This window comes from Bombus bifarius, unplaced genomic scaffold (assembly GCF_011952205.1).
Source record: "Bombus bifarius isolate JDL3187 unplaced genomic scaffold, Bbif_JDL3187 scf7180000007986, whole genome shotgun sequence".
Taxonomy (NCBI): domain Eukaryota; kingdom Metazoa; phylum Arthropoda; class Insecta; order Hymenoptera; family Apidae; genus Bombus; species Bombus bifarius.
The window spans coordinates 226,093-253,168 of record NW_022884368.1 but is presented as its reverse complement, the minus strand read 5'-3'; the positions used below and the strand labels follow the sequence as shown (position 1 = coordinate 253,168).

Genomic DNA, 27,076 nt, shown 5'->3' with positions numbered 1-27,076 from the left:
GAACTTTGAAAAGACGCGAACTCGTTAAAGGACGATAGTGTACCGATCGAGGATATTGTATAATAGTAAGATTTTTCAATATATTTATTCGTATGGACAAGTTGGAGCATAGTGCACAATATAATTAATATATAGTAGTCTGAGGAAGGGGTCAGATTACATTCTGGAGTTTGAACACAATATCTTACAATTTAACGACAAGATGCCTGCGTTTTTGTATTTGCTTCTGTACGTAATGTTACTCGTATATTCATATATTCGAAGTGTATAATATATAAAGCGTAACGACTCACTATTTTTATCATTCTAAAAAAATGGAGACAAGAATACGGGTCCTTGTTTATTACGTTACGTTAATATGTCAGTCCATCTTATGTTGTCATTTAATTTATTCGTTTGAGGATTTTCGCAATGGATTATGCAACATCGTGGCAAATACGTAGTACTCGCTAGAATATATCCTTAGTCGGAGATTGTCTCCAATTATTAATTACAACGTTTGTATCTCGTTTGCGTTGAGAGGAAGTATCAACAAGTTCGACATCGATCGGCGCAGTGCCGATCTTTACGCGGGAGATCGAAACGATAACCGATCGAACGTAGGAAGGAGCCGGTTTCAACGAAAACAGGATAAAAGTTTAAAACGTAATCGTTGAGCGTAATACGTGGTAAATTTATTGCCTGCAAAATGGGGGTTTTTCGTCAGTACGGTTCGAACGGACAACGCAAGAAACGTGTTGCACGAGGAATTTGCGATACGCGAACGTGTATAGTGTATTCGACCATTGGAGACAGCTCCTTTTTTCGCGCAATTAGCGATTAACAATCTATATTAAATTTTCGTTTAAAAGCAAATACACTTTACAGCCTATACAATTCATACAAGTTGATTTTTCATCCCTCTTTTGTTCTCTTAGTATTTTTCCTTTCTTTTTTTTCACTTTTTTCCATTTAATCGTTTTTCTTTAATATCCTCTACTCGAATTTAAATTTGTGGAGAGCGCAGGGCAGGTCCAGGTACTTAGGCTATCTGTATATTTTCATAAAAATTCGTCAAGATCTTCGGCTTTTCCTTACTATGATTCGCGTATCGTTCTTCTCTGTTTTTTTCTTTTTATTTTTTATAAAAATCACAGCACAGCACCAGCATTTTTACTTTAAAGCCCGCCCGATTCTCCTTCGAACGCGTCTCATTAAAACTGAGACGATTCCCCGCGCGTTTCTCCGCCGTTCTCACTCTCCTTCTTTCTTCCTCTTTCATTCATTCACGCACGCACACGCAGACAATACTTTCTCTCTCGATCTCTTTCTCCCTTACGTATTCCGCTAAATGAATATCGCCGTTGTTATGTTCGAATGAAAAAAAAACACGCCTTATTCTCTTTTCGTTTATTTGGCATTTGCAACACTACGTACGGCACGATAAAACTAATTTCGAATCCTTGGCAACGAGATTTACCAATCGTCTGTACAACGTTCTTATTTTTTTTTTTAATCGACGGTATAATAATAAAGTAATAGAACCGATAATTATTAATGAATAATTGTAATAAAAGGTACAATGATAATCGTTACTGCACTAATGTTAGGTAGCCGCCGGGAGATTATACGTGTACGTATCACTGTGGTGCATATGTACGCGTATATATATACTATACATACCTAATAGTTCTTTCCCGTTAATTAGTCTTATACGTTTTGCTCACTTGTTCTGTCTTTCTCTTTCTCTCGCTCTTTCTCTCTTCCTCCACACGCTCACTCTTGTGTCCATATTCATATCACACTCACACACACACACACTCATGTTGTCGGTCTATTGTACTCACGCAACGTTAACTACATTATTTTTAGTAAACAAATAGCATTCTAGCAAATTCAATGTACAATCACTTATCGTCACGTTATCGTTATTTAGAATTATCGTGATTTATTATACGCTTATACTTCCCACCCGACATGTATTTCGTTCGTATTTATTTGATATCGTATTAACCAACGTCCACGCACATTCTACTTGGTAGGTAGGTAATCAAATCGTCTAAAAAACGTGTCGTTCGCGAATCACGTAATTTCTCTAGAAAAATGTCGAGTCTGTTGTTCAGCAATCTTTTTCCTTTTTACAATAAAATACAACGATCTACAATTTCACCATTATAGACAAAGTTCTCAGTCGAACATTCGCACGTACGCGTTATACACAACGAGTTACGGAAAATATGCGACGCACATAACGCGCATAAGCACGCGCAGTAAAGTTTCCGCTTTTCACTCTCGCACATTCGCATCTCTACGTTACTAAGTGCAATAAAAATGTTGCCTGAACGTGAATCGACGCAGTTCGAGGCACACAGTCTCTTACATCGGAGAAAAATCGGGCAATTGGTTCGCGGTACGGCCGTAGTAACTTCCATCGTCTTTCCTATGCGTAAGATGCCCAATGACTCTACGACAGTCCTCGGTCCTCGGTCTAACGCAATGGAGTCTCATTAGGCGCACGCTTGCCTCGTGTCCTTTCTCTCCTCTCTCTACTTTCCTCGTGCTTTTCCTCTTATTACTTGTCGGCTTTCGCGGGCAACGATTCCTCACTATTTTGGGATCGCCGAATTTCGTTAAGCATTTCCAGTAAGCAGGTACAATGCTGCGTCCAACCGTTTCGAGCCATTCTTTTCCTACGCGACACCTGTTCCTTGCGAGCAAACAGCATCCGAAGTCTCGTTTATGAGTTGGTCGCACGAATACTGTTCTTATTCCCATACGTTGTTTCGCAATGCCTGCGTCACCGTCGTTTTCATCGTCGCCGTCGCCGTTAACAGCATCCAAGAAAAGATTAATAGGTAAGAAGCTCGTATAAAAATCTAGAAAATGTTTGTTTTTCGTTTGAAGTGGAAGATCAATGGTACGTGAATTGGGACTTCTTCATCGCGTTCGTTTCAACGATATCTTGGAGGAAGAGTTTTATTAAAATTTGAAATAAATTGTGCGTAGAGTCTATGCCGAATCGATTCGTTTTCTCCACGCAATGTTGAATTTTTGGCATTTTTCTTGTGCGAAAAGTCCCAAAAACATAAGGTGCGTACGATAGGACGCTGAAATCTCAGTCGTAAATCCGTCGTTTCTCGGTATTCGATCGATTCTGAAACTAGTCGGTGCACCCAGCAATGGACTCGATGGATCGCGGTTGGGTCGACGCGTCATAGTACGTACAGATGATTTTTTCCTTGGAAATGGAACGGCGACACAATTCGGAAGGCAGGCGCGCTCTTTCACAGAAGCAACAAAGACAACAGAGACAAAGAGAAGGCTTGTGAACAGTGTGTGTCGTCAGCATTGCCGTCGGCGTTACCGTCAACATCAGTGTCAGCGGTATCAGTAGCAACCATACACGATGACCGGATGATCGTCGCGAGTCCAGATGGTTCCCGACGAAGGTGTTAAATGGTGAACGATAACGATGACATCGGCCTTAACAGGCAGATGCGCTGCTGCTGCTGCTGCTGCTGTTGACGAGTTGACAAACAGATCGAGAGTTGGTAGATTCTCCGATGGAGTATCTCTCTGATCGCGTTAACGAAGAAGAGGTAGCAGAGCCGAATTAGCGGTATTGCTGGGACGATCCTAAGGTTGCCTGCCAGCGGTAGCAGAGTGCGGATGTCCTGCGGCGGTTGCGCCGCTAACCGGCGGTGGATGATGAGACGTGTGGTGAGTTTGTGCGGAGGTGGGTCCGGTTGTTCCGGCTGCTAGTACGGGACCGGGGGCCGCGGGTCACTTGGGCGGGAATGGCGAGATCACCGATGCGGCTACCGCGGCGGCCTGCTGACTCGCCAGCATCGCCGCTGCAACACACACACACACATAGATACCGAGGCTCGTTAATTTATTTTTTCTCTTTCTCGAAAAACGTCTTTCGTCGTTCGTCGACCGACCGATCGACCGATCGTCGACCATCGACCGTTCAACTAACCGTAACTTATCGAACAGAATCATGTAAAATTCTCTGCCGAATCGAATCCACTCTCGCCGCCGGTTTACGATGATTTCCGAAAGGAAAACGTTTCTTTTCCTTTTTCTTTTTCTTTATCTTTTTCATTTCGCGTTTTTATCTTATTCGTGACGCGCATTCCACGATCCTCCGACCGGAGACCGACGACGACGACGAAATTCTCCGATAGCCTTTCGCGCTGCTGCTGTTCCTTCGTTCGTTTCGGCCACAAGTTTTCAGTGATTTCGCATCACTCCGCAGCCCAAGTATAGCGAGCGAACGATCACCGAAGTCAGATTAGGTTGGAAAAGTGATATCGGAGGCCGAGGAATACACAGAACATCATACAACGAAACTACTTGTCGGGACAGGAGAGCGTAAGCGGGAGTAAGGATAAGAACGAGGAACATACGAGCAGCCAAAGAAGATATAATAGGGTTGAATAGCGCGTTTGTCTTTGTCGGTACGTTTAACGAAATTGATGCGCGTCTCTCAATCGTCTTCGCGATATTCGCGATATACAAATTCCGAGAAAAGTGTGCGGGTGGGGGAGGTTGTAACAAGTTTTGTGTAACTTTATCGAAGTATACGAAGAAATAGGCAGAAAAAGAGAGAGAGAGAGAGAGAGAGAGGCAGAAGGCGCAAAGGGAAAAATAAGAAACAACCGCGATAATAATTAAAACAGGGTCGCTTGTTCTATTCGTCGTCCACGGGCGTTTGTCACAATGTCAAAATAGTATTTCCAAAAAGCGAAAAGAAATCGCTTTATGTCCAAAATTCAAAGAGTTTGATATTCGATCATCGCACAGTAATAGATTTTCGCAACGGTTCATATGCCCGCGCCAATACGACGATCGCGGTCAATGATTATCACAGTGTGAACTATACATTCGTAACTGCGCCTTCCAAGCGTCTCCTGACTGAACTCTTTAGTCCAACGCTCTTAACGTATATCTAATACAAGCACAAGTCGCAGTAAAAAACATTCGTTCGTCTAGTACCCGGCCGTGTTCTCGGTGAACAACACGACGCGTCGCGATTATCGTGCTATTCACGTACGAATCGATCGAGTTACCCATACGCGTGTTTCATAACGAGTAGCTAGGTACTAAGCGTATCGGTTCGCGAGACTCGTGCTCCGAACTACGAACAGCGAGGAGGTAGCGACACGAGTCTCTCGAACATATCGGAGAGGACAACGTTCCGTTATCTAAAGAAGGAAGAACGAGGATCGAAGATCGGGACGGGATCGTGGTTGTGGCGACGATCTTGGTCGTAGTCGACAGCGGCGGCGACAGTGGTCGGTTCGGCTCGAACCGCGACTTATTGTCAGGGTCTGACGAGAGGCTTACCTCCGTAAGGGGCGGGATATTGTCCGGTCAATAGGGGATAGCCTAGGCCAACGTGCGTGTGATGATGTGTATGCACGTGCCGCTGGGGCGGGGGTGATCTATTGTCCTTGGTCAATGTTCCGGTACCAGCGTCGACCGGTGGCGGTTGTTGCTGCTGAGACTGTTGCCCTCCCGATTGACTTTGCTGCTTCGTTTGGGCTTGCTGGGCTTGCGATTGCGGTGGACCTGGTCCGGCGACCGAGCTAGGCGGTCCGCTCGGTGGTCGCGAAGGCGTCGGCCCTGCTGACGAAGGACTGGCAGAAGCCGCAGACGTTTTCGGGGTAGGCGATTTGAGCGCACGCTCCTGAAGCTCGTGTATCTTGTGCGCCGAATAATACTGATTGGCATGGTGTTGAAGCAGATCGAGGGCTTTGCCACCGGGCGGTCTACTGAGATCCTCCGGCGCGTGATACCTCGGTAGTTGATGAAGATACGGGTTGCCGGAATACGGTCCGGGAACCAGCATCGGGCTGAGCCCGCGATACATAGGATGACCAGGGTCAAATGGCAACGCGCTGTAGTGTTGCGGTTGCATGTAACCCGGATGAATGTAGGCGTACTGCGACGTGGGCGGTGGTGGTGGTCCTTGCGTCTCCATTGTTGGCTTCACGCCCTCCTGCTTGTTCTTCGAATCGTCGTTCTTTCCCAAGTCTTGCGGCTTCTCCTGCTTCGGTTGATGTTTTGGACTCGGAGGAGGTGGCTTCGCCTGTTGACTCTGCTTGCTCGCCTCCTCCTTTCGCCTTTGGTCGCCCGGATACAGGTAATACCTTCGATCATCCTGTATCGGTGCTGACGGTGGCGGTGGAGGTGCCGCCCTCTGACTCTGCCCACCATGGTACACGTGATACGGGCTCATTTGACTCTTCATCTCGATACTCTCCTTCAATATTTGATGATTCTCGTGCTGCTTGTCCTTCAAGCTAGGCTGCTGCTGCTGCTGTTGCTGTGGCTCCTGCTTGATCTTTGCCTTCTGCTCGTGCATCTCTTGCTCCTGCGCCTGCTGTTGCTGCTGCTGCTGTTGTTGCTGTTGCTGCGATACTGGCTGCGGTGGCTGATACGGATAACCGGGAGGCATGTAACCGCCATAGCCACCGTAATAGTGCGGCTGTTGCTGTGGTTGCGGCACTGATTGACTCAATTCCTTCTTCTCCTTCTCCGCTACAACACTCTGTAGGCTAGCCAGCGTCGGCATCTGCGGTATGTTGAGCGGCTTCATCTCTTGCTTGGGAGTCAGATCGCTTGGTTTTTGATCGACCGGCTTGCTCTCGGGAACACTCGGGACGAGGTAAGGCGGTTGGCCGTAGTACGGATACATGTTGAAATGAGGCGGTAGATGCGCGCTGGCGGCAGCTTTTCCATCCTTCTCCTGACTCTGTTTCGACTTGTCGGCCGGCTCCGCCTCGAGCACCGGTGCCGCGTCATCGGAAATGTCCGAGTAGGCCGGACTCTGAACGTCTTCTCGCGCAGCGTCGACGATTGGTGCTTCCAACGGTGACGGATGAGGGCTACCACCCGGCGACTTTCTCGACTTTTTCTTGTATCCCTGAGGTTTCGACGACGTCCTCGGGTCTTTGTTTTTATCCTGGTCGGGCATCAGAGCAGCGGTAGGTTTAACTTTGAATTGTGGCATTTTCGCGTGCAACGACACGCTCTGGTAGGGCTGCAAATGTGGTTGCACACCCTGTCCAGGGTGACCAGTCTGCGAAGGAGGGGTCGCCTGTAAGCCCGTCGCTTGCTGCGATACTTGGCTGGACAAGCTTTGAAGTGCCGGATGCTGACTCGCGATACCCTGCAACCCGCCCGACTGCGACGATTGTTGTTGTTGCAATCCAGCTTGCTGCACCACGTGAGCTTGCGTCGGCTGACCTAATTGCGCCGATAGCGAATGCTGCACGGACAGCTGGTGAGCGGTCGGCAGCTGTTGCTGCTGTTGCTGTTGTATAGAGGACTGTAGTTGTTGACTGGATTGAAGTTGCTGCTGCTGCGGTGGAGGTAGAGGTCCCGGCTGACCGGGCTGCAACGATTGTTGACTTTGCTGTAAAAGGGGATTCTGTTGCTGCGAATGCTGTGACATTTGGGACGGCTGGGGCGGCTGAGGAATATTTAACGGAGCCGGAATGTTTGCGCTCGGGTGCGGCGAGGGTACCGATCTCGGCGATTGACTAGCTCGAGGACTCGGACTTTGAGGCGAGTTCGAACTGCCCAGCTGGTTCGACTGCTGCTGCTGTTGTTGCGCGGACTGTTGCTGTTGCCTCGCCGAAGTGGGTATCGTCGATGACGGTGCGGGCAGATCCTCCTGTCCGAATCTCAGCACACCCGGCTTCACGATGCTTTTACTGCTTTCCGAGGATAGCACGGACGTGGGCGGAGGTTCTATACTTGGAGAAGCAACGCGTGGGGGAGGTGGTGGTGTTTCCGGTGGTAAACCGGTCGTAGGAGGGCTGGCCGGTCGGAGTGGTGTTCCCTCGGGCTTGTCCGCCGGCGATTTGACCGGCGTCGCCGGACTCGGTGCCTCGATATTGCTCTCGTCGTTCTCGGACATGCTGGTGATACCCTCCTTGGTGTCGTCGTCGTCCGCCGAGCCATGCGCGTGGCTCTGGTGATACTTGAGCCCGTTTATGTGTTTGTACTTTTTGTTACAGTTCGGTTCCGGGCATTCGAGCAACACTGGACTAGCCGGTGGCGAACCGCTTGGCGGTGTGGGTGGTGGAGCACGCCTCTTATTTTTATCTTCTTCCTCGGGACCTCGGGATTTCCTCTTGGCCGCTGGATCCGGTCGAGGCGGAACAAAGGCCGCCGGACTCGGACTCGCTGCTGGCGAACCTTGCGCACCACGGCGTCCCTTCGCACCACCATTTCGCAATTTACTGTGCACCGAACTCCTCGTTTCCGTGAAATTACTCAGGTCGTTGCCCGGAGTCGCGTTCGCGGCGGCTCTCCCCCTCTTGCCTCGACCCTTCGGTGTCCTTGCATCGAGATCGCTGGTCGGAGAGTCGCAGAACCTCGGTGGTGCCCAATCATGACGAGTGCAATCTAGCAAGGTACCAACGTACGTTTTCCCCCGCCATGTTACATTCACCACCAGCACACCTGCAACGCAAATCAGTCGAATTCTCGTCCAATTTTGAAACGAGCGAAAAATTTACCTCCTTCCGTTTCGTGCCAGACTATCCCTTCGAGAGTCACCGACGTCCCAGGCTCGCAAGGTCCCAGACATTCCGGTTCGGTGATGGTCCCCACGCTGGTACCGACACACACATCGGACATGTCCTGCAACGCAACATCCTTCTTTACTCGTAGGTGCATCGATCGTTCGTCACATGCAAATTTCGTAGCTGACACGTTTTACAATTATAGCCCATCCCCGCTCTAACCACCCGCTGTTCTATAATTCGATTTAATTAATAGTCGACTACTTTGACGCGCCAATGAATCTCGAAACGCGATGATCGTAAACGATCGTAGACATCGTCGGGAATGTCATTGCGAGTGTTACTAGTTTCTACCCGAACGGACGTTCGTTTCCAAACGTTCCGGGAAAAAGCACAGGAGATGCTTTCTTCGAGCCAGAGAAGAAAGAGAAACAGAGAAAACAAAGAAGACAGCGGAATTCCGTTCCATGAGTTGTTACGATAGACACAAGGGGACCGGTTGAACCTGATTCTATTGAAATTTCTTCGGACGTACATCCCGTTATCCCTTCCCCCCTTGGCCGTCATTTCTGCTTCTTTTCGATCTCACTTTTACTAACGAGAGAGGGAGGAGTAAAGAATAGAACGGAAGAGAGCAGAGGACGATTTCGCAAAATGCGAGCACAAATTACTCTGTTTGCCGCATACACGGCTGGACTATACGTGCAATCGCCGCTCCTGAGACGTAAGTATTACACGTGTCTGTTTATATATGTACTCCAGCTGATAACCGTGTCTCGTCCGAGCTGCCTTGTCACGCGACGCATTCTGTATCGCATAATGTTCATTACGATAACGATAATTTACGCGAGCTGCGCTTTCTTCGATCAATCGATTACTCTCGATCGGCTTCCCTTCGATCACGGTCGATCACACGCGCGCCATCTACACCGACAGCAAATATCTTCCACACGGAGAAATTAGGAACACCTAGAGACGCTATAGAATCTTTCGATCGTTGGTTAAGTAACGACCGATAGGAATTCGCATTTGACGAACCTTACGACCATCCAATGACACTTACACACTCTCTCTCTCTCTCTCTTTTTCTCTTCTGTACCCATCATTCTACTCTTCGTTCTATGCGCCCGTTCATTCATCTGACCGTCTGCCTGGTCGTTAACCCACCTACTCTATCTCGACTAACGCGTATATTGTTTTCTCTGGTATATGCTTCATAACAGCCTGATCGTTGCTTGTCCGTATGAGACGATACACGGAAGCATACCGCGTGTACTTTCTCGCTGGAACAGCTAATCGACCTACAGGAAATTTTCAGGCTTTACAATCGGTACTTTTGACGCGATGGAGACGACCGAATGGCAAAGTATGGAAATATTAGCTACGTTGGCTCGCGCTATAAAGGTTATCGTAAGATCGTGGTTTCCTCATGGAGGGAAAACAACATTCTACGGTGATGTTTGCGTTTAACGCGAAAATACGATCTCTGTTCTTCCTACTACTGTGTTCTGGTTTGCGCGGTTTCGACAATCATGGTCGTAAGGGAAACGAAGCGAAACAATCTTGGACGGACCACTGCTCGAGTTTTTTTACCTCTGACATCTTTCGCTCCCCTCTCTCTTTCTCTCAATTGATCGAATGTTTAACACCCGTTTAGATTGACCGGACGTTCTACTATACGACCATACACGTACTTACATCTCAAAACATCGATGCATACTGTAATATTGATTCACACGTACGGCTTTCGCGCCATCTGTCAGCACGTTACGGCGAGTTTCGCGTACAACGAGAACACGTTCCTCGCGAATCAACGATTACGTTTTCCCGATCCACTCGGGCACGTTTAAGCGTCACGGATTAAACCGAGAGGAGAGTTCTATTCAACGTTTTCGATCACAGATCGACTTCCAATCGGAAAACAAGATCGTCGATATCGCGAGATATTTTTCGGAACAGAAGGAATCGGATCGATCGGTAAGCGATTAGAAGAACGAAAACGACGAAAGCAATTCGAACGAACGGATTGCGTTGTTTCGTTGTCATTCGTATTTGTCCCCCCTCTCTCTTTGTACACATATATACATAAATATATATTCGTTCGCGTACTCTCGGGGATGGCGACCGCAGAGTATTGATTTCACCCCTTTTGCGTACCCCTAGCCGTTTCCGTTCCCCAATCGAACAGTTCCTAATCATCGAACCGAGATACGAAATCGCGATGCGCTTCGCGCTCTTGCTGATCCCCACTGTCAGCGCGAGCAACATCGGTCTGAACATGAGAAAAACCTAACGCTCTGAAAGTTTGGAGAAGGTTTGAAAATGTTTGCAATGTTTCTGTCGACGGAGGACAAAGTGGATATCGCGAAGGGAATCAAACTCGAGATAAGAGAGTAAAAGAGAGGGGTAGGAGAGAGAGAAAGAGAGAGAGAGAGAGAGAGAGAGAGAAAGAAAAAGAGAGAGGAGAGGCGAGGAGAAAAGATCGGACGAACAAGCGCGCAAGTGCACGCGGGTGCACTTGCGTGCTCGTTGAGAACTCGCAAGGAATTTGTCGCGAAGGGGGTTACCTTTGGTTCGGTAGCGGAAGTCTTCAGTTTCTTCGGAGGTGGAGGACTGGCCGCGGTATCCATGGCGTCGTCGGGCGTCGTAGTGATCGGAGGTCCGGTACCAGGTACCGTGGCGAGTTTGGTCTGTTCGGGTTTGGCAGCCGGGCCAACGGCCGTCGCGCTAGCCGGACTCGGGGGTGGACACGGAGCCGCAGCGGAGCTGGTCGGTTGACCAGGCCCCTGGGACACCGAAAATCCCGTCCGCGAACTCGGCGGCGGTCCCTGATTTTGCTGAGGGGCGGTCGCAGCTGCCGGCGGTCCCTGAGATTGCGCGACCGCGCCAGCCCCGGCACCGGCTCCAACCCCGACGACACCGGCGCCCAACCCTGGTCCAGGTCCTGGACCCGGCCCCGGCCCGTTCGATGTCTGACCCTGTCCGCCGCCGCCACCGCCGCCGCCACTGCTACCACCGCCAACGCTGCCTCCGCTGGATCCACCACTGCCACTGCCACTGCCGCCAACACCCCCAAGTCTTGCGGTTCCGTTCATCTCCGATTTGCTCTGTTGATTGACTGTGTGATTAGTTTGTGGCTTCTCGTGCTTGTCCCGTGCTTTGTCCCGACGATGTCCGCTCGATCCTCTTTTTGACCCGGTGGTCGAAGAAGATGCGCTTCCAGTTCCACCGGCGGAACCTCCGGAATGACTCGTTTTCGATTTGTTCGACGAAGACGACGACGACGAAGACGACGAGGACGAGGACGAGGACGACGACGATGACGATGACGACGACGACTGACCACCGGTACTACTGCCACCACCGACACCTCCACTACCACCGGTACCTCCGCCGCCGGATCCGGGCCCGGCGACGGTACCAGTTCCGCCGACACCGACGCCACAGCCGCCGGCACTACCGCCACCGACACCGGTACCGTTGCCGCTACCAGCACCGCCACCGCCGCTACAACCACCACCACCACCACCACCACTACTGCCACCGACACCGACACCTCCACTACCGCCGGCACCGGTTCCGGTTCCACCGGTTCCACCCGCGGCGCAGTCCGAGTTTTGAACGTTCTGAGCGACGATCGAAGTCGAGCCGATCGACGATGAGGAACTCGTGCCCCCCGACCGATCGGACACCGACGAACCACTCGAGGACAGGGAACCGGCACCCCCGTTCCCGCTATCCTGCGACGATATCGTTCCATTTATTTCATTCGACTTGACGATCTCGTGTTTCGCCTCACTGCTCTTCGTACCCGGTTTCGTACGTTTGATCTTCATTTTCAGTCCTTTGTCGACGGTGGCCGAGTGTTCAACGGCCATTTTGCCCGGATTACCAGAATTCCCGTGCGCTGCGTTAACGCTACCTACCACCAAGGCGTTACTCTGTTTTGAAGCGGTGCCCGCGACGATCGCCGGGCAACCGTTCGCGTTCCCGGTACCGTTGCTACCGACGCTATTCACGATACTTGCGTTCCCGTTAGCGGGACTGTTCGATCGTCCGGTCGAGTTTAATACGCAAGACGAGGACACAGACGACAAGGTGGACGACGATACGGTCGATGAGGATAAACAAGAGGTTGACGACGACGACGACGACGATAATGACGAAGATAACGACGAAGAAGAAGAGACGGAAGAAGTCGAAGAAGAAGACGACGACGACGACGACGACGAGTTTGACGATTGACCGCAACCGTTCGGACTTGCTGTCGTAGCTACGATCAAGTTTGACGAGCTCAAACCGTTCGCTGTGCTTTGCAGTTGATGATGATGATGATGATGATGATGATTCGAGGTATTCGATGCCGATGCTGCCGAGGCAGGCGTAGAAGCCATGCCTGTCCCTGAGCTCAATTTCTCGTCCCTCGTCTTCTCAATGTCCGCATCAAGGTCGATTATCAAATCTCCTATTCCGATGTCCCATTCGTTGTCGTCGTATTCGAAGTTATTGGTCGCATTCGTCGCGGCCGGATCCAGCTCATCGGTGTTTGCAGCCACCGTGCTTGCTTTAGACTCGCGCTGTTGTCCCGATGACGACGACGACGACGACGACGACGATCTCTCTCGACCTTGATGGTGATGATGGTGATGATGATGGTGATGATGGTGATGATGATGGTGATGTCGGTGCTCCCGATGATCTCTTCCTGCTAGCCCGCGTTCCCGTTTTCTCGACGAGTGTTCACCACCGCCTCCGCCTCCTCCTCCCCCTCCTCCTCCTCCTCCCCCTCCGACGTTGCCACCAACGATATGTCCGCCGTTGTGTTTGCCACCGCCGATGCTGTTAGCACCGTTGCCACCGTTGTGCTGCCCGTTGTTGTTGTTCCCGCACTCGATCGCACAACAGCTTTTCCCGTGGCTGTTGTCCACGTGGCACCCACAGCCGTTGACGCTACCGTTATCGAGGCTGTTGCTACGATGATTAAAGTGGTTGCCGTTGTTGTTGATGTTGTTGTTGTTGTTATTGTTGTTGCGGCTGTTATTATTTTTGACGATACTGTTATTGTTGTTGCCGCCACCGTTGTTGTTACCGTGGTGACTGTTTTTGATAACGTGATTGCCGTTATTCCCGCCGCTGTTGTTGTTGTTATTGTTGACGTTGCCGATGCCGTAATTTACGCTGTTGCCACCACCACCACCGATGAACGGAGATGGTCCTTTGCGGTTTACGTTAGGGAGGCGACCGCCTAGTGGCGTGGTCGCCATGCCCTTTGAAACGTTACCCCGGTGCCCGCCAGCCTGATCACCAACTGCCCGCCTGTTCTCACCGATTCCAAACAATGGCACCACGCGCAACACGCGTCAATTTTACCCCGACCACCGCCCGCAAGACGCGCCACGTTCATCGAACACATCACTTACCGTCTCGCGGCTGCCCTCCACACACCGATATTACCGATTCTTTCGATATATCCGCCTCCCGATCTCTTCGCCGTTCTCCCTTTCTCTCTTATATTTCTCACGCTCTCTCTTTCTCTCTGATTCCCTAGCTTCGCGACCGCTGCAATTTCCTCTCTACCTCTTTTTTTTTTGTTTGCTCTATGACGCTGCTACGATACCTCGTTTACCGATTTTTACCAATTCGCGCGATCTCGTCGTGGGAGGCGGCCCAACCTTTCTTCTCTTTTTCTCCTTGCGTTATCCCCTCCTTTCCTTTTGCCCCCTTCTTCGGCCGAACCTTCTATCTTTGATTCCTCTTTTTCTTCCCCTCCTTCTTCGACCCGTTATCAGTGCACCGTATTCCCTTATCGTTGATCCCTTCTCTCCAGCCACCACCACCACCACCACCACCACCACCACCTCCTCCTCTTCTTCTTCTTCCTCCTCCGTATTTTTCTTCTCTTTCTCCGTTGTTTCAAAGACACGGGTTGTTCCGGTAGGAATTGCTCTTCACTGTTCTTTGATGTATCGTATCCCGGTGTCCGATGTTCGTCGTTGTCGTCGTCGTCGTCTATCGGTGTTTTTACGTCCCTTTATCTCGCATGTCGCGTCGAACGATCGCTCGTCTCCTTTATGTTTCCGCGTGGTATTTTTCTATAAAATCGATCCCGCTCAATTAGACACTCCGCACAAATCTTCCTTTGATCCTTTTACGAAGAGCGAATTCCGACCGTGATTTCTCTTTCCAACTCGCCGCTAAAACGGTGATCGTACTTCCATCGTTTGCCAAAATTTCGATCTGTAATAAAAAAACAAATACGATTCTTTGAAGCGTGTACTGGCCACGGTGCGTAGATATATCCGTTCCTTTCACGATTTCCTCGCTCGCTGCGCGTCTATTTATCGCTCTCTTTCAACGTATCCTTCGCGAACGAACCGTTTGGGAAATCGCCAATTGACCGCTGTTCGACGGATCGTTCTTCTCGCGTCGATGCACCGGTAAAAGTTCATGAAAACGCGGACAATACGAATGGACGCGTGTCGCGTCGGAAACGCGATAGGATGAGTGAAAGGAGATGGATTGGAGAAAGGAAAAGAGAAAGAAGGCGACGTGCAAAGTAACTTTCCTACTCGTCATCGTTTCCACGGTTCTTATCGACTCGTTGTCAACGACGTCGGCGCGCGTTCCGTACTTCCGATCGTCCTTCCATGCCCGCAAATTGATATTCCCACTTAGAGAGGAATTCGTGTCAGGGAACGATTAATTTTACCGGCGGCATTTGGCGCCGATCCAATCACCATCCTCGGCCCCTTGCCTCCCCCTCTCTCACTCTCTCTCCCTCTCTCTCTCTCTCTCTTTCGGTCAATGTTGGAGACGATTAACCGCATGAGAATCACCGAGGTATTTGCAAACCCCTATCTTCTCCCCACGTTACGCATCCTCTACTTTCTCCTTTTCCACGCCAATCAGTCAGCGTTCGCGGAAACTACAAGGATCGTAATCGCGAAGCGGAAAAATCTCGGAAGGACAACGACGAGCCGACGCTGATACGTGAAAGATCGATCGTGATAATCGTTTCGCGCTGATACGCAATCGGCATTTTTTGATAATTTAGAGAGATCGATGATAGAGAGACGCGCAGCCAGGCGAACTAAATCTACAAAGTACATATACGCGCAACGTCTATGTATCTGACAGATGTTCGGTTAGATTTTTCATGGGATGGATACTGTATGGCTTTAGGCAGGAAAACAGCAGTGACGAAGAAAAACGCATGTCACGGGTACCGCTAGAGAAAAGGGATCAAAGTTTTTCAAATTGGAAACGAAGCACGATCGTGCGTCGAACGTTCTCGTTCGCAACGCTCGAGTAAGCCGTTACTCGACGATTTCCAACGTCTAGTTTGAGCGTCGAAGCGTCGATGAACGCGTTTCCTTGGTCGTTCATTCGTTACTTCCGTTTCGATTACTCTGGTCTTCCGCTCCTTACCGCTCCCATTTCTCCCAAACTAGCAATAAGTAGTACGAACCCCACCAGAACGATCTTTCGTTCCTGCTAGTTCGATTGTTCCCCAATCGCCTCGTCTCTATCGAACCACTACCAGCGACTCTTCTCTACCGTCGGACAACGACAACGACGTCCATTCTTGTAACAGACGGAACGAATCGCGGGCTGGTTTTCATCAAGTACGAGCAACAGAGTCGATGGATCGTTCTCGTGCGCGTGTCGTGTAGCTTCCCCGTAAAAAGCGTACAAACTCGTTTATTTACAATTTTAACGAACGTTTCCTCGTACCTCGAGTCGAAGAACCGTGAAATCTCGCGAATGAGAAATCTTCGTTCGTGTATTCGTCGTATCGTTTCGTCGCACGAAATCATCCCTTAACGATGTTGTTCCTCTTTTTCTGCTAATTTGCTCGTTTTAAGATGTTCGTTCTAACGAAGACGAAGTCGCGAAATTCGTTCAATTCCATCTATCTGGTCGGTCAATGATCCGCTGGTAAGTTTCCGCGATAAAGCTACGCGATTCGAGATAACGAGTCGCGATATCTACCAGGTAAAGGTATAAAACGCGATATGAAACGCGACGGTCGTTGGCAGCAAATTGGAACGATCAATTACGACGGCGCACGGCGATCTATTAAATTGCTCGTCGCGCGTATCGTTTTGTTAGCTGATCGTCACGTTTCTTAAATCTGCTGTCGTCTAAACCACGTACCGTAACGTACGGGTAAATCGAATTGTACAAAGCCTTCGAAACTGTTATCCTGGTCTCTAAAAAATGCTAACGGCATTGCTATCACCATTCGTAATTATAGTCGATAGATGATACATTTGTCACAACACTCTTTGGCGAAACGATAAGTAAATACTACTACCAGGCCCGTCTGTCTCCCGTTCGAAGGAAACCATCCGACGACGAGATTGGTAGTCGGAATGGCAACGACAACAGCCATTTCCACCGGATCCCTTTCTCTTCGTACTTCGACTCGCCACGAAACCGCCTAATAACTTTCCTATTCGATTCTTCGACGAGTAGAGCAACGACAACGACAACTTCGATCGAACGATCATCGTCGTCGACGTATCCTTCGACTGCATCGGCTCTGACCGTCTGCCTCTCACTGAACCGACTGCTTCCCCTTCCCAATCGTACACCTCTATGCACGCCACTACAGGCATCGCTACCACCATTGCCGCCGCCGCCACCACCACCACCTCCACCGTTGCCACCACCACCGCTAATGCCGCCGCAGCTATCCAATAATACCACTATTCCAATAACTTGTCACAAATTATTACTACTATTAGGTTTTCTGTCATACTCGGTCGACCGATCGATTTTATCGAATTTTCTATACTTATCGTGCATTCTATATTTACGCCTATTCTCCGGTTTCTCGTTTTCCTTTTTCTTTCCCATTATATATTGCTTCTACGTTTTCCTGCGCTTTTAACATCTTTCAGGCTACTTTTAATTATACATAGAAGAAAGCCTACCTTACCGATTACAGTGATTTTCAAATATGTTATTAAGATCAACATTCTGAATTACATTTTTCTATGCTTATAACCGCCGCTTGGCTTTAGTTTGCAACGTATTCGTAAAAATGTTTGTGCCACTTTATCATTATCATGCTGTGGATTAGATTTGGGTTAGCTGTACGTACGGACATGCATAATGATATTATAGATGTATTCGTACCACGATGCGTTCATGCGTCTCGCGCTTCAATCTGTAACTACAGGGAGATAAGAAAGGAATTCGTCTTAGCTTAGCTATGCACATATAATATCATCGTATTCGTGTATAAAGCTAATTCAAGCCTAATCCACGCTTAGGTAAAAAAATAGCAAAAGATATTTTTATGAATATCTCGGAAAGTAAAGCCGAGTGGCGGTTATATGGCCACTAACAACATATCTGAAGATCATTGAAATCGATGAGGTGGACGCTCTTCTATACATATAATTACCCAAGAAACTTCCTAGAAACGTCGCAATATACGTACAGAAGTGATTTACTTTTTGTATCCTTGGACATTGAAAATGCAGATTAAAAATCAAAGAGATTGTAAATACGTTTCTTTCCTCTACTCTTAATTATGCAACGATACTACCAGCAACCGGTGCTCTGTGTTCGTTCGTCCATGTAAATTTTGGAAACACAAGGTCGTGACGATTTTTTTACGACGAAGCGAGTCGATGACCGTAAGAACAATAGCAACAACAGTAGCAGCGCCCAGTATACTTGAATATACGATGAGCGAGACAAACACACCTGAGTGGCATCTTGTAATCGGTTAGAAGGGAACTTTGAAAGAGAGAGATCACTGCGCTTGCGTAATAAACCAGTTCCGCGACATTATACCACTACATAAGTATGTGATCTGTCAATGATGAGAAATGTGATTTCTACAAAATGTGTTTGTCTCGTGAAACATTCTAAAAGCAATCAAACACGAAATTAGACCTTGATCTATTACGACATATTGATCAAACTTTTTTTACGGACGTAGGGCTATGAGTTTCGAGTTTATAAACAAACAGAGCGTCGAGTAAGCTAAATTAAATCGGTAATGACGATATATTCGAAACGTGTATTCTGTTTTATATTTTTCGTCTCGCAAGGTCAATTTCACAGATAACCATCGCTACGAATAACGAAGAACGAAAAAGTGCGAGAAGATAGACGGGGAAGCAGGAGCAAGAGGAAAGAGAAAAAAAGAAGAAGGAAGATAGGGCATAGAACAATGGCGTAGAACAAAGGGGTTTGACGTTTCTGTAGGATGCACTTATTACGTGTGTCCCATATCGTCGTACACGCATTAAAACGGTAGACATTTCTCTAGATCTAATATTTGAAGAGCTGGATTTTCTTGGCAAAGGAAAATGATGACTTCCGGCCTTCCTTGATTAGTATCAATTTTTTAAACGCTTCGTTGTCCGAGCTTGTTTGAAAACTACAAAAGGGTTAGTTGAAAGAAAAGTATAGTATGGACGTTGTTACACATGGGCGGAGAGGCAATATTTATGGCTAATAAATATTAGCACCAATGTCCAATAGCATTGCCTGAAAAATAGTTCGACATCGGAATCTATACGACTCGTGCGCGTTTGACGTTTATCGAGTCAAGGTAAGCAAACAGCTACGAAACAGGCGAAGAGGAGAAGGGCTGATGACTACGTGACGTTTTAGCCCGAAAGTCTGCAACGCTACAGTGAACCAGGGCGAGCCGAGGTAAGACGAAATGCACCGAGAGAGACAGATAAAGAAGAAACGACCAAGACGAAGAATCACGATACCATCGCTTCACTCTGCCAGTCACTTACTCGTTTCCAAAAACTCGCCAATATCATCGACCATACCGCACCGTTGCTGGTGATCCTTTGGAAAAACGCCAATCTTTTATCGCTTTCTTCTTCCCTCTTTCCTTTTCCGTTCTCGTTGCACGTCGCTACAGATATGCTATAATCAACGATTAAGCTAAATCGATCGTTCTTTGATCGCCCTACCTCTCGAGAAAGATTCTCAATTTATTACTTATTTTCTATCGCCAAGTTCACACAAAATAATTTGCCAGCAGTCAATGATAACAAACTTTTACAACGCGTTCCGAAATTTTATCGTAATCGTTTAAAGTAAAAAGCTTTTATCAAATGCGATTTACACGATGTACCTCGCTCTCTTTTAATACCGTCCTTTTCTTATATGCCAATAAGCTAAAAGACTGTCGAGAGTAATCTCGTTTCTTTCATATAAAATAGCCGACCAGATATACCGATATGCATATTTATTAATCAACGCGACGGAAAGATCAGAATGTTTTCTAGAAATTATCTTATTTGATTATAACCAATGATTCATTATATACGAAGCGTTAATGTTATTCCCCACTGTCCTTGATCGTTTCGTCGTAGCAATTACTTCCTCTCGTCTACATCAATAAATAAAATCGTTCCGTGTAATATTTGTATACCGCTCGCGTATCTGCGTATATTCTAAGCGTTCCGATAACGAAACATCGTCGCAATAGTCGAAACCCATAAAAATAATATTCGTAAAATAGATACGAGCTAATCGATGTTCGTGATGGTAATTTGCGTTATTTGGGGCAAACAGTAAAAGAAATTATTCTTTCGATCGTCCACAAAAACCAAATCGTTTGATTTAACAACTGCGCAACTTTCGCTATACGTTCAAACGATCGCTGTTGGCACTTAGTTGATTAGTCTTGTTTGACCATATTTACCGTATCTATGTTTTTTCCGAAAAAAAAGAACCAGCGAATACCTGCGCCTTTACCGTACCAACAATATTGAAATTTTAACGTTTTCACTACTTGTTTCGCGTTACGCGCGACAACGAGCTGACAAGGCAGAACAGTTATTTTCAAAATAATTTGTTTTTCTGCGGTCATTTAGTCGCCACACCGCGCTAAACACAAACAGCATCTTATATTTAATGCGTTCAACAGTTTTCTTAGATTTTCTGTATGAGTAATAAAGCACATAATGAGCTAAAGTTAAAGTCACTCGTGAGAATTGCTTCAGACCGTCTCTTCCTCTTTAGACTTATTAATGGAACCATCTGTTATCCTCAGCTCCTGGAACTAATCAACTTGTACGCACCCATAAGACCACTATAATCAACGCAACCATTTCTTGCATATAGATATTGCTCAAATTTCTCCATCTTGTATCCAGTTAACCGTATATGCAATGTCGCGAACATATGTGGCAACGCTTTGGACATTTTCTGTGATTTTATCAATACATCCAAATCTCGCATTTACAGAATCTTGCAGGTAATGCCTGCAGGACACGTCTCTCCTTCCATCCTTTTTTCTCATCATCTCTTATCTTCTTATGTCTTTTACATCTGCTGTTTCTTACTTTTTCTTTCTACTTTTTGTTGTTGAACTGGCGTTCTTTATATACCCTATACTGACTATTACGGTACACTACTGGGCATTCATTTCCGTACATATATGAAGTAAATAAATATAATAAAATATAGATATAAAATATTATGCTCAATACTTAACTTTCTTGGAACAAATTGAACGAAGAAACTTCACAAACTATAAGCGCATTAGGAATCGACTTGTCATATTAATGAGTAAAATAAATGTTAAAAAGCTTTGAAGGACGCGAACGCGATAGGAAACACAAATACGCTACTGCCAAAAAACTGACATATATGTGGTCGCTATATGTAATATACATGTAGCTAATATACATACATGACGTGAATACTGTAACTTGGCTGGTTACGCTTCGTAATTAGTACATATGTGGTCATCGTGGAACGTTGTAAGAGCCACAAGCAGCCCTGTGCTGGCATCGCTAACATACAACATACGAGTTTCACTGCCATCGACATACACATGCACGTGCCATGCTATGCGGCTCAACTTCCGTTTCACGATACATATTGCCATTTCCCTTTATTTCCATCTTTCCAATCAATCTTTCCTGCAACCCTTCCGTTTTACTCCAATCTATTCTGTTTTATCGTGTTATTATTCATTTAATCGTAAATCTCTATTTCGTAGAACAAGAAAAACAAGAATGGGAAAAACTAAGAGACTATGACCGTATCGTTGATATACCGTCTTTCAAAACAACACTGAAAATAGCACCGATGACAAATTCTTATCTATTCGACGTACCCGACACGGCAACCTGACGAAGTATGTACATAATTATTGCGCATAAGAATCGAACGAAATGTATACAACGCGATACCGTTCCAATAGCTTCGACTGTAAAACTGCACAAACAAGAAAATCACGTTTCTATGTGCGCTATCGTGTTATTCGTATGAGAGGAAAGGACAGTCCGATCGGGAACCTAAGGAGATACCAGAAAGAGCTAAAGAGCAAAGGTAAAGAAGAAGCACAGGGGATGGTACTATATCTTGTGAACGAAAAAAGATATTATATGGTTAAAGGGAAAAACAAGGAGATGATATGTACGAGTAGTAGTAAACGAGCATAAACGAGAAGAGATGTAAGCCCTATGTGTGCGCGCGCGCGCGCGCGCGTGTGTGTGTGAGCGAGCGCACACGTTTTGTATATGTATACACATATAAAGGTAGGAAGAAACGGAGGATGGGAAAGGGGGGCAAAGGAGAAGAAACAACATCTCCTAACTCGCTTGCTCGCACGCACGCACGGTCGATCGTTCCTGCTGGCAGCCATTTTGTGCTTGCCCGTAGACCCGACATTCTACCCTGGGAAAGTATTGCCCGTAATTCGCTTTACCCCACGCGTTTCTTCGTACAATTACGCCTTTTTTGTCTACGAAAAAGGCATCGACTAAAAGAAAACACGTGAGAATACATGTACCTTGTCCCATGATATAAATTTCTTAATATACCGTTGCGTTCAAACGATCGAATGATTTGTACATCGGGACAATTCTATATCAGATATCGTTCTGTAGTTCATCCAGTACAGTTTTGATCAAAAGTTTGCTTATGGCCGCCTTTAGCGTCGATTCTACTTCGCTTTTCACCGCTTTAATTAGCAATAACATATCGATATTAAGAAAAAGTGATTTTTTCAAACAAAGGTTATCGTTAAGAATACGACGGCCGTTTGATGACCCGTCGTCTAAGGTCAGCCATTTAATCAATACCGAAGATTATACCAATGTACCATACTTCTCGCTAATTAAAATGAACTTTATACTTGTCATTGTTTCTCGATCGTTTATAAGCAACGCGATATTGTGTTATTTCTAAAGAGGGAGAGTGTCTTTATCGTTATCTACGAAAATTATAAATCTAGATCGAATGACGAAAATATCCAGCGAAATATCAGATGATACGATGTTGTTGTAAATTCGGTAGTTGTAATTAAATAGAAAAAACAGAAAGAAAATTGAATAATGCAAAGCACAGTGTTACGTATAATAGCTAATCGGAGAACATTCCGAACTTATCCAATAGAATATGCATACTCTAAAAAACCATTTATAGATTCAAATATAAAATGCACTACCTCCTTGTTTCGGATATGTACCTATATCGTATTCGCCAGTGAGCAAATGCGACTGACGAGCAGGTTTGTCATAAAAAATGCATAGGATAAACAAGTTAAAAACAAACTAAAGCGAGTAATTAAACGCACTGAATGAACCGTGAAAACACGAGTGACACGTGGACGATTGCGAGCATTGATTTTTTATTTCATAACGATGATTTAACTCGCTCATTAGCAACGCTTTGAGGTTTGTAACAACGATGTCTATCGACGATAATTGCTAATTATGTAGTCTTTGCAAGAATCTCTTCAACTCCCAGTATTCTTTTTCTCTTTATCCCCTCTACACACTGTCACATGATTGTCAAATGAACGGATTGCAATTACATACATCGCTTTACTCGAAAACCTCACTGTTGCCATTAGCGAGAACCCGTTAGCGAGAGCCGTTACGAGATAAATGGAAGTATGTAATTGCTACGGCAACTTATCCATTAAAGATCACCGATTAATTATACTTTATATAGTATTATATTGTACATATACAATCATAGAAGATAGAATATAGTGGCACGCGGTAGAATTCAACGACATCCTTTCTAATCGCTAGCTCAACGACTCTTCGAAAAATAAAACAGTGAAACGGTGTGTAATGGGGGACAGATAGCTCTTGGATGAACCGTGATCGGTGTTTGTATGAAAAACATCGCTATGACGGTACGTTATCGTATCGATCCATCTCAACGATCAATCTTAACAAAAACTATCGTTTCGAATAAACTCGTCTCGTTTTCATAAAACGAATGTCTAAGTTTTTGATATCGCAACAAAGATATACGTTAAATTCGTCGTATTATTACGTAAAACAAAACAAGGTCATTGTTTATCTTTTAACTTGTGTTTACGTATCAAGCAGCTTACACTAATACCTAAATTACTCAGCCAAAAGGAAATAATCACAGACCTAACAGTGTTTATTCGCAATTTTGTTAGAAAGACACAATATGACATCTATTTACGGGATATCGAAACATTTTGTTTGCTTCCGTTTGTTTACCTATGTCCTATTTCTGCGTAACGAAAAGTTGATCAAACACAAATTTATTCCCTATCTTCGTATTTTATACGCGAATTTCGAGATCAGATTTCATTTTTTACATTGATATACAGGAGGCAGGATCCGTTGAAACATAGGATCTTCTGTTAATTAAATTGTGTTTAAATAGAAAATGGATTTGTAAAATGAGAGTGAAATTTCGAAAACCGATTGAGCCACTTGTAAAGACGACCTAGTAAACTCTCGAATTAAAGACGCAAAGACGAGGCCGCATCCATTATGATCGTAATCGATCGTAAGCCACCGTGTCGCATCGTTGCATGACACCGTGTGCTTTGTGATAATAGTATTGCGCGAAACATTACTTTACACCTAACCATACCAAAAACGCTGAAAACGATCGAAAGTAGTCAGAATGTACATTGTGCGTGTAGAAATAAGCCACGAATCCGACTCGACACGATACCGATTCCGAAGAGGACAAACCAAAGAAATGCTACTGCTACGATTCGAAATTGAAGAACGTGCGTACGTGCGTGTAACACGCATGTATGTAAGTATGTATGTATGTATACGTCGCGTACCGGCTTTGCTCTGGCTTGCAACAACTCCAAGCAAGTTGCACACACTCGAAAGTAAGTATACACGCGAGTACGCACACGCGCTATGCCACGCCACTATACCATACGACATGAGACGAGGCGAGACGAAACAAGACGAGATGCGACGAGACGAAACGGGACGACACGGGACGACACGGGACGAGACGAGACAAGACGAGACGAGACGAGACGAAGCGATACGACACAATGCGACACATCACGCATCAGCAAGTGGTGAATACATACGCGCCCGATAAAAATGTGTACACGACGTACGAATAAAAAGTACAACGTTGTATAAATCGATGGAAATACTTTTACAAGCTTCTTACCATCGTGCGCTTGTATCGAAGACTGGACAAATTCGCGTTGGTCGTTTCAAAAATCCACTCTTTCTTTTCTTTTGTTTCATCGATGTTGTCTCGTGTTATCATTCATACGAATTCATCGAAAGTGGTGTATCCCAAAAGGCAATCCAATTTGAAGAAAGATGATTAATTTTCCAGTATTGTCGAGTGTCTCGTGGCGCGTAGAAAATTCACCTCGCGACCTCGTTCCCACGCATAAACGCGAACACACTAGGGACGAATCACTCAACCAGATCTCGATACGTTTAAATACACAGGCGGCCGCGTTCGCGCACGCTCGCACAGACACATAGATACTCCCTGTTGTACGCACTTTGCATCGTGTACAGTGTACAGTATACAGGCTCGATTATCCATGCGACGCTACGCGCGTTCCTCTTCTTTTTCGGTAGTAGCGTTAACTAACCGATGCGTGTGCCCCGTCCACCTTCACTCTCGCTCACTTGTTTCACCTTGCATCTCCTTTTCTCTTTTTTTTTCTCTTTTTCCACTGATGTTACTATATCCTCCTATTAAGATCCTCTTTAACACATAGCAATCTAATAAGCTAACACATAGCGATCGTGCACTACTTTTCGTCACACACGATAAACACGTACACACGACGAAGGAACGAACATACGTAGCACTTTCCCGAAGTCCGAGGACGCGTACATCGTACGCGAGTCCCCTTTACGCGACCAACATTCGCAGGCCCCAATAGATTCGATAGCTGCCTTCTCCTCCTCTTCTTTCACTTCTGGACAGACAAAAAAGATACCGTGTAGCTAAAAATTACAAAACTGGCATCGTCGTGTTCGATCAACCAGCCATACTTGCGATAGTTAGGATACGTCTGGGCGACATTCGCTACAAACAGAATACACAAAACACAACGAACGGGATGTTAATACCAACACAGAACGAACATGCCCGTGCGCATTCGTTCGTTTGTCGTTTGCTCGCGTGCTCACCCTGCTACACACGCAAGAACAGACACAGAGACGGAGTTATCGAGAAAGATAGAAACACCAGGATGAAAAAGGGAAAGGAAGGAAAAGAACAGAGCATCCATGAGAGCGAGAACGAAAGAATATAATACGTGCATAAGTTTGCGTACGTGTCGTACGTGTTTGTATACGTGTATATATATGCGTGTGAATGCGCGCGCGCGCGCACGTTCTTGTGTTTTAGTATACGTGTGCCTGTATATATATATGTGTGTACGTGTAAAAGAGAGAAGTTGCACGCAGCACCCTGTGCGTCTTTATCTGGCAGCTATCGAGGATACGATTATCATGCGCACTCTCTCTTTCTTCGTTTCCACTCAATGCCTCCGTGTTTCTCAGTGGCTGCGTACGTGAACGTCTACCGGTCTTCAACTGCTCCGAATCGGTGCTATTCGTTTCGATCGCGCACTCTCACAAACAAACACACATACCGACTGTAGACTCGTGTATACATTGAGAGACGAAGCAGAGCTCCTTCTTCGTCGTCGTCGTTTCGTTCGGCCGACGCCGCGCGAGAAATATACACACTTTCTTTTCCAAATATCCAGTTTTTCTTCCACTTGAACACTTTCTAATCTTACCGATAATATCCCAATGTACTGTAATTGCACGTACCTCTTCTGTTTACTCGAAAAATCCCGGTTTTCTGGCCTGCGATCAGTAAAGAAAAAACGCAGACACCGCACCTCCCTTGTCAGAAAGCACTCACGGCAGACCGCAACACATGGCTACGGGCCTCCACCAAGATCGGCTATCCTCGACTCTATTCGGCAAACTTCGGACAGGACCGTACCTATCGCTTCGGTTGCCCTTCTCTTCCCTTACGAACGAGAAACCAATGGTTTTTTCATTATCTTACCATACAAATAATTTCTAACAGATTAAAAAATTTCACTTCGTTTTACACTTTACGAGCGCTATTTACGGTAAAAGTTGTATCGATCTGCAGGATATCTTTCAGTTTATATATATAGGCTTGCTAATTTCCGATTAATATTGCATCGATAAATATTATGTTGTACCGTTTGAATTTTATCAATTCATATTTTATTATGTACATTGTCATTTTATTCATTATCACGTACATAATTTTCTTATTTTTCTTAA

General features: G+C 46.2%; 1 protein-coding gene across 6 annotated transcripts in view; it reads right to left on the bottom strand.

Annotated features, from left to right (window-relative positions):
- Nucleotides 1-69: 69 nt before the first annotated feature.
- Nucleotides 70-27,076, bottom strand: part of LOC117204994 (zinc finger protein 608-like) — a 32,442-nt gene continuing 5,435 nt past the window's right edge. For 2 of the 6 annotated variants that reach the window (XM_033442983.1, XM_033442986.1), the window contains exons 2-5: nt 11,090-14,759; nt 8,517-8,640; nt 5,332-8,460; nt 70-3,833 (exon numbers count right to left, since the gene is read on the bottom strand). In XM_033442983.1, coding sequence (XP_033298874.1) covers nt 3,763-3,833; nt 5,332-8,460; nt 8,517-8,640; nt 11,090-13,786 — 6,021 coding nt within the window. In that variant the 5' untranslated portion in view covers nt 13,787-14,759 and the 3' untranslated portion in view covers nt 70-3,762. Of the gene's footprint in view, nt 3,834-5,331; nt 8,461-8,516; nt 8,641-11,089; nt 14,760-16,836; nt 17,126-24,944; nt 25,158-26,584; nt 26,739-27,076 lie in introns of those variants that run through there. The other 4 variants (XM_033442984.1, XM_033442981.1, XM_033442982.1 and 1 more) reach the window with 4 other exon arrangements.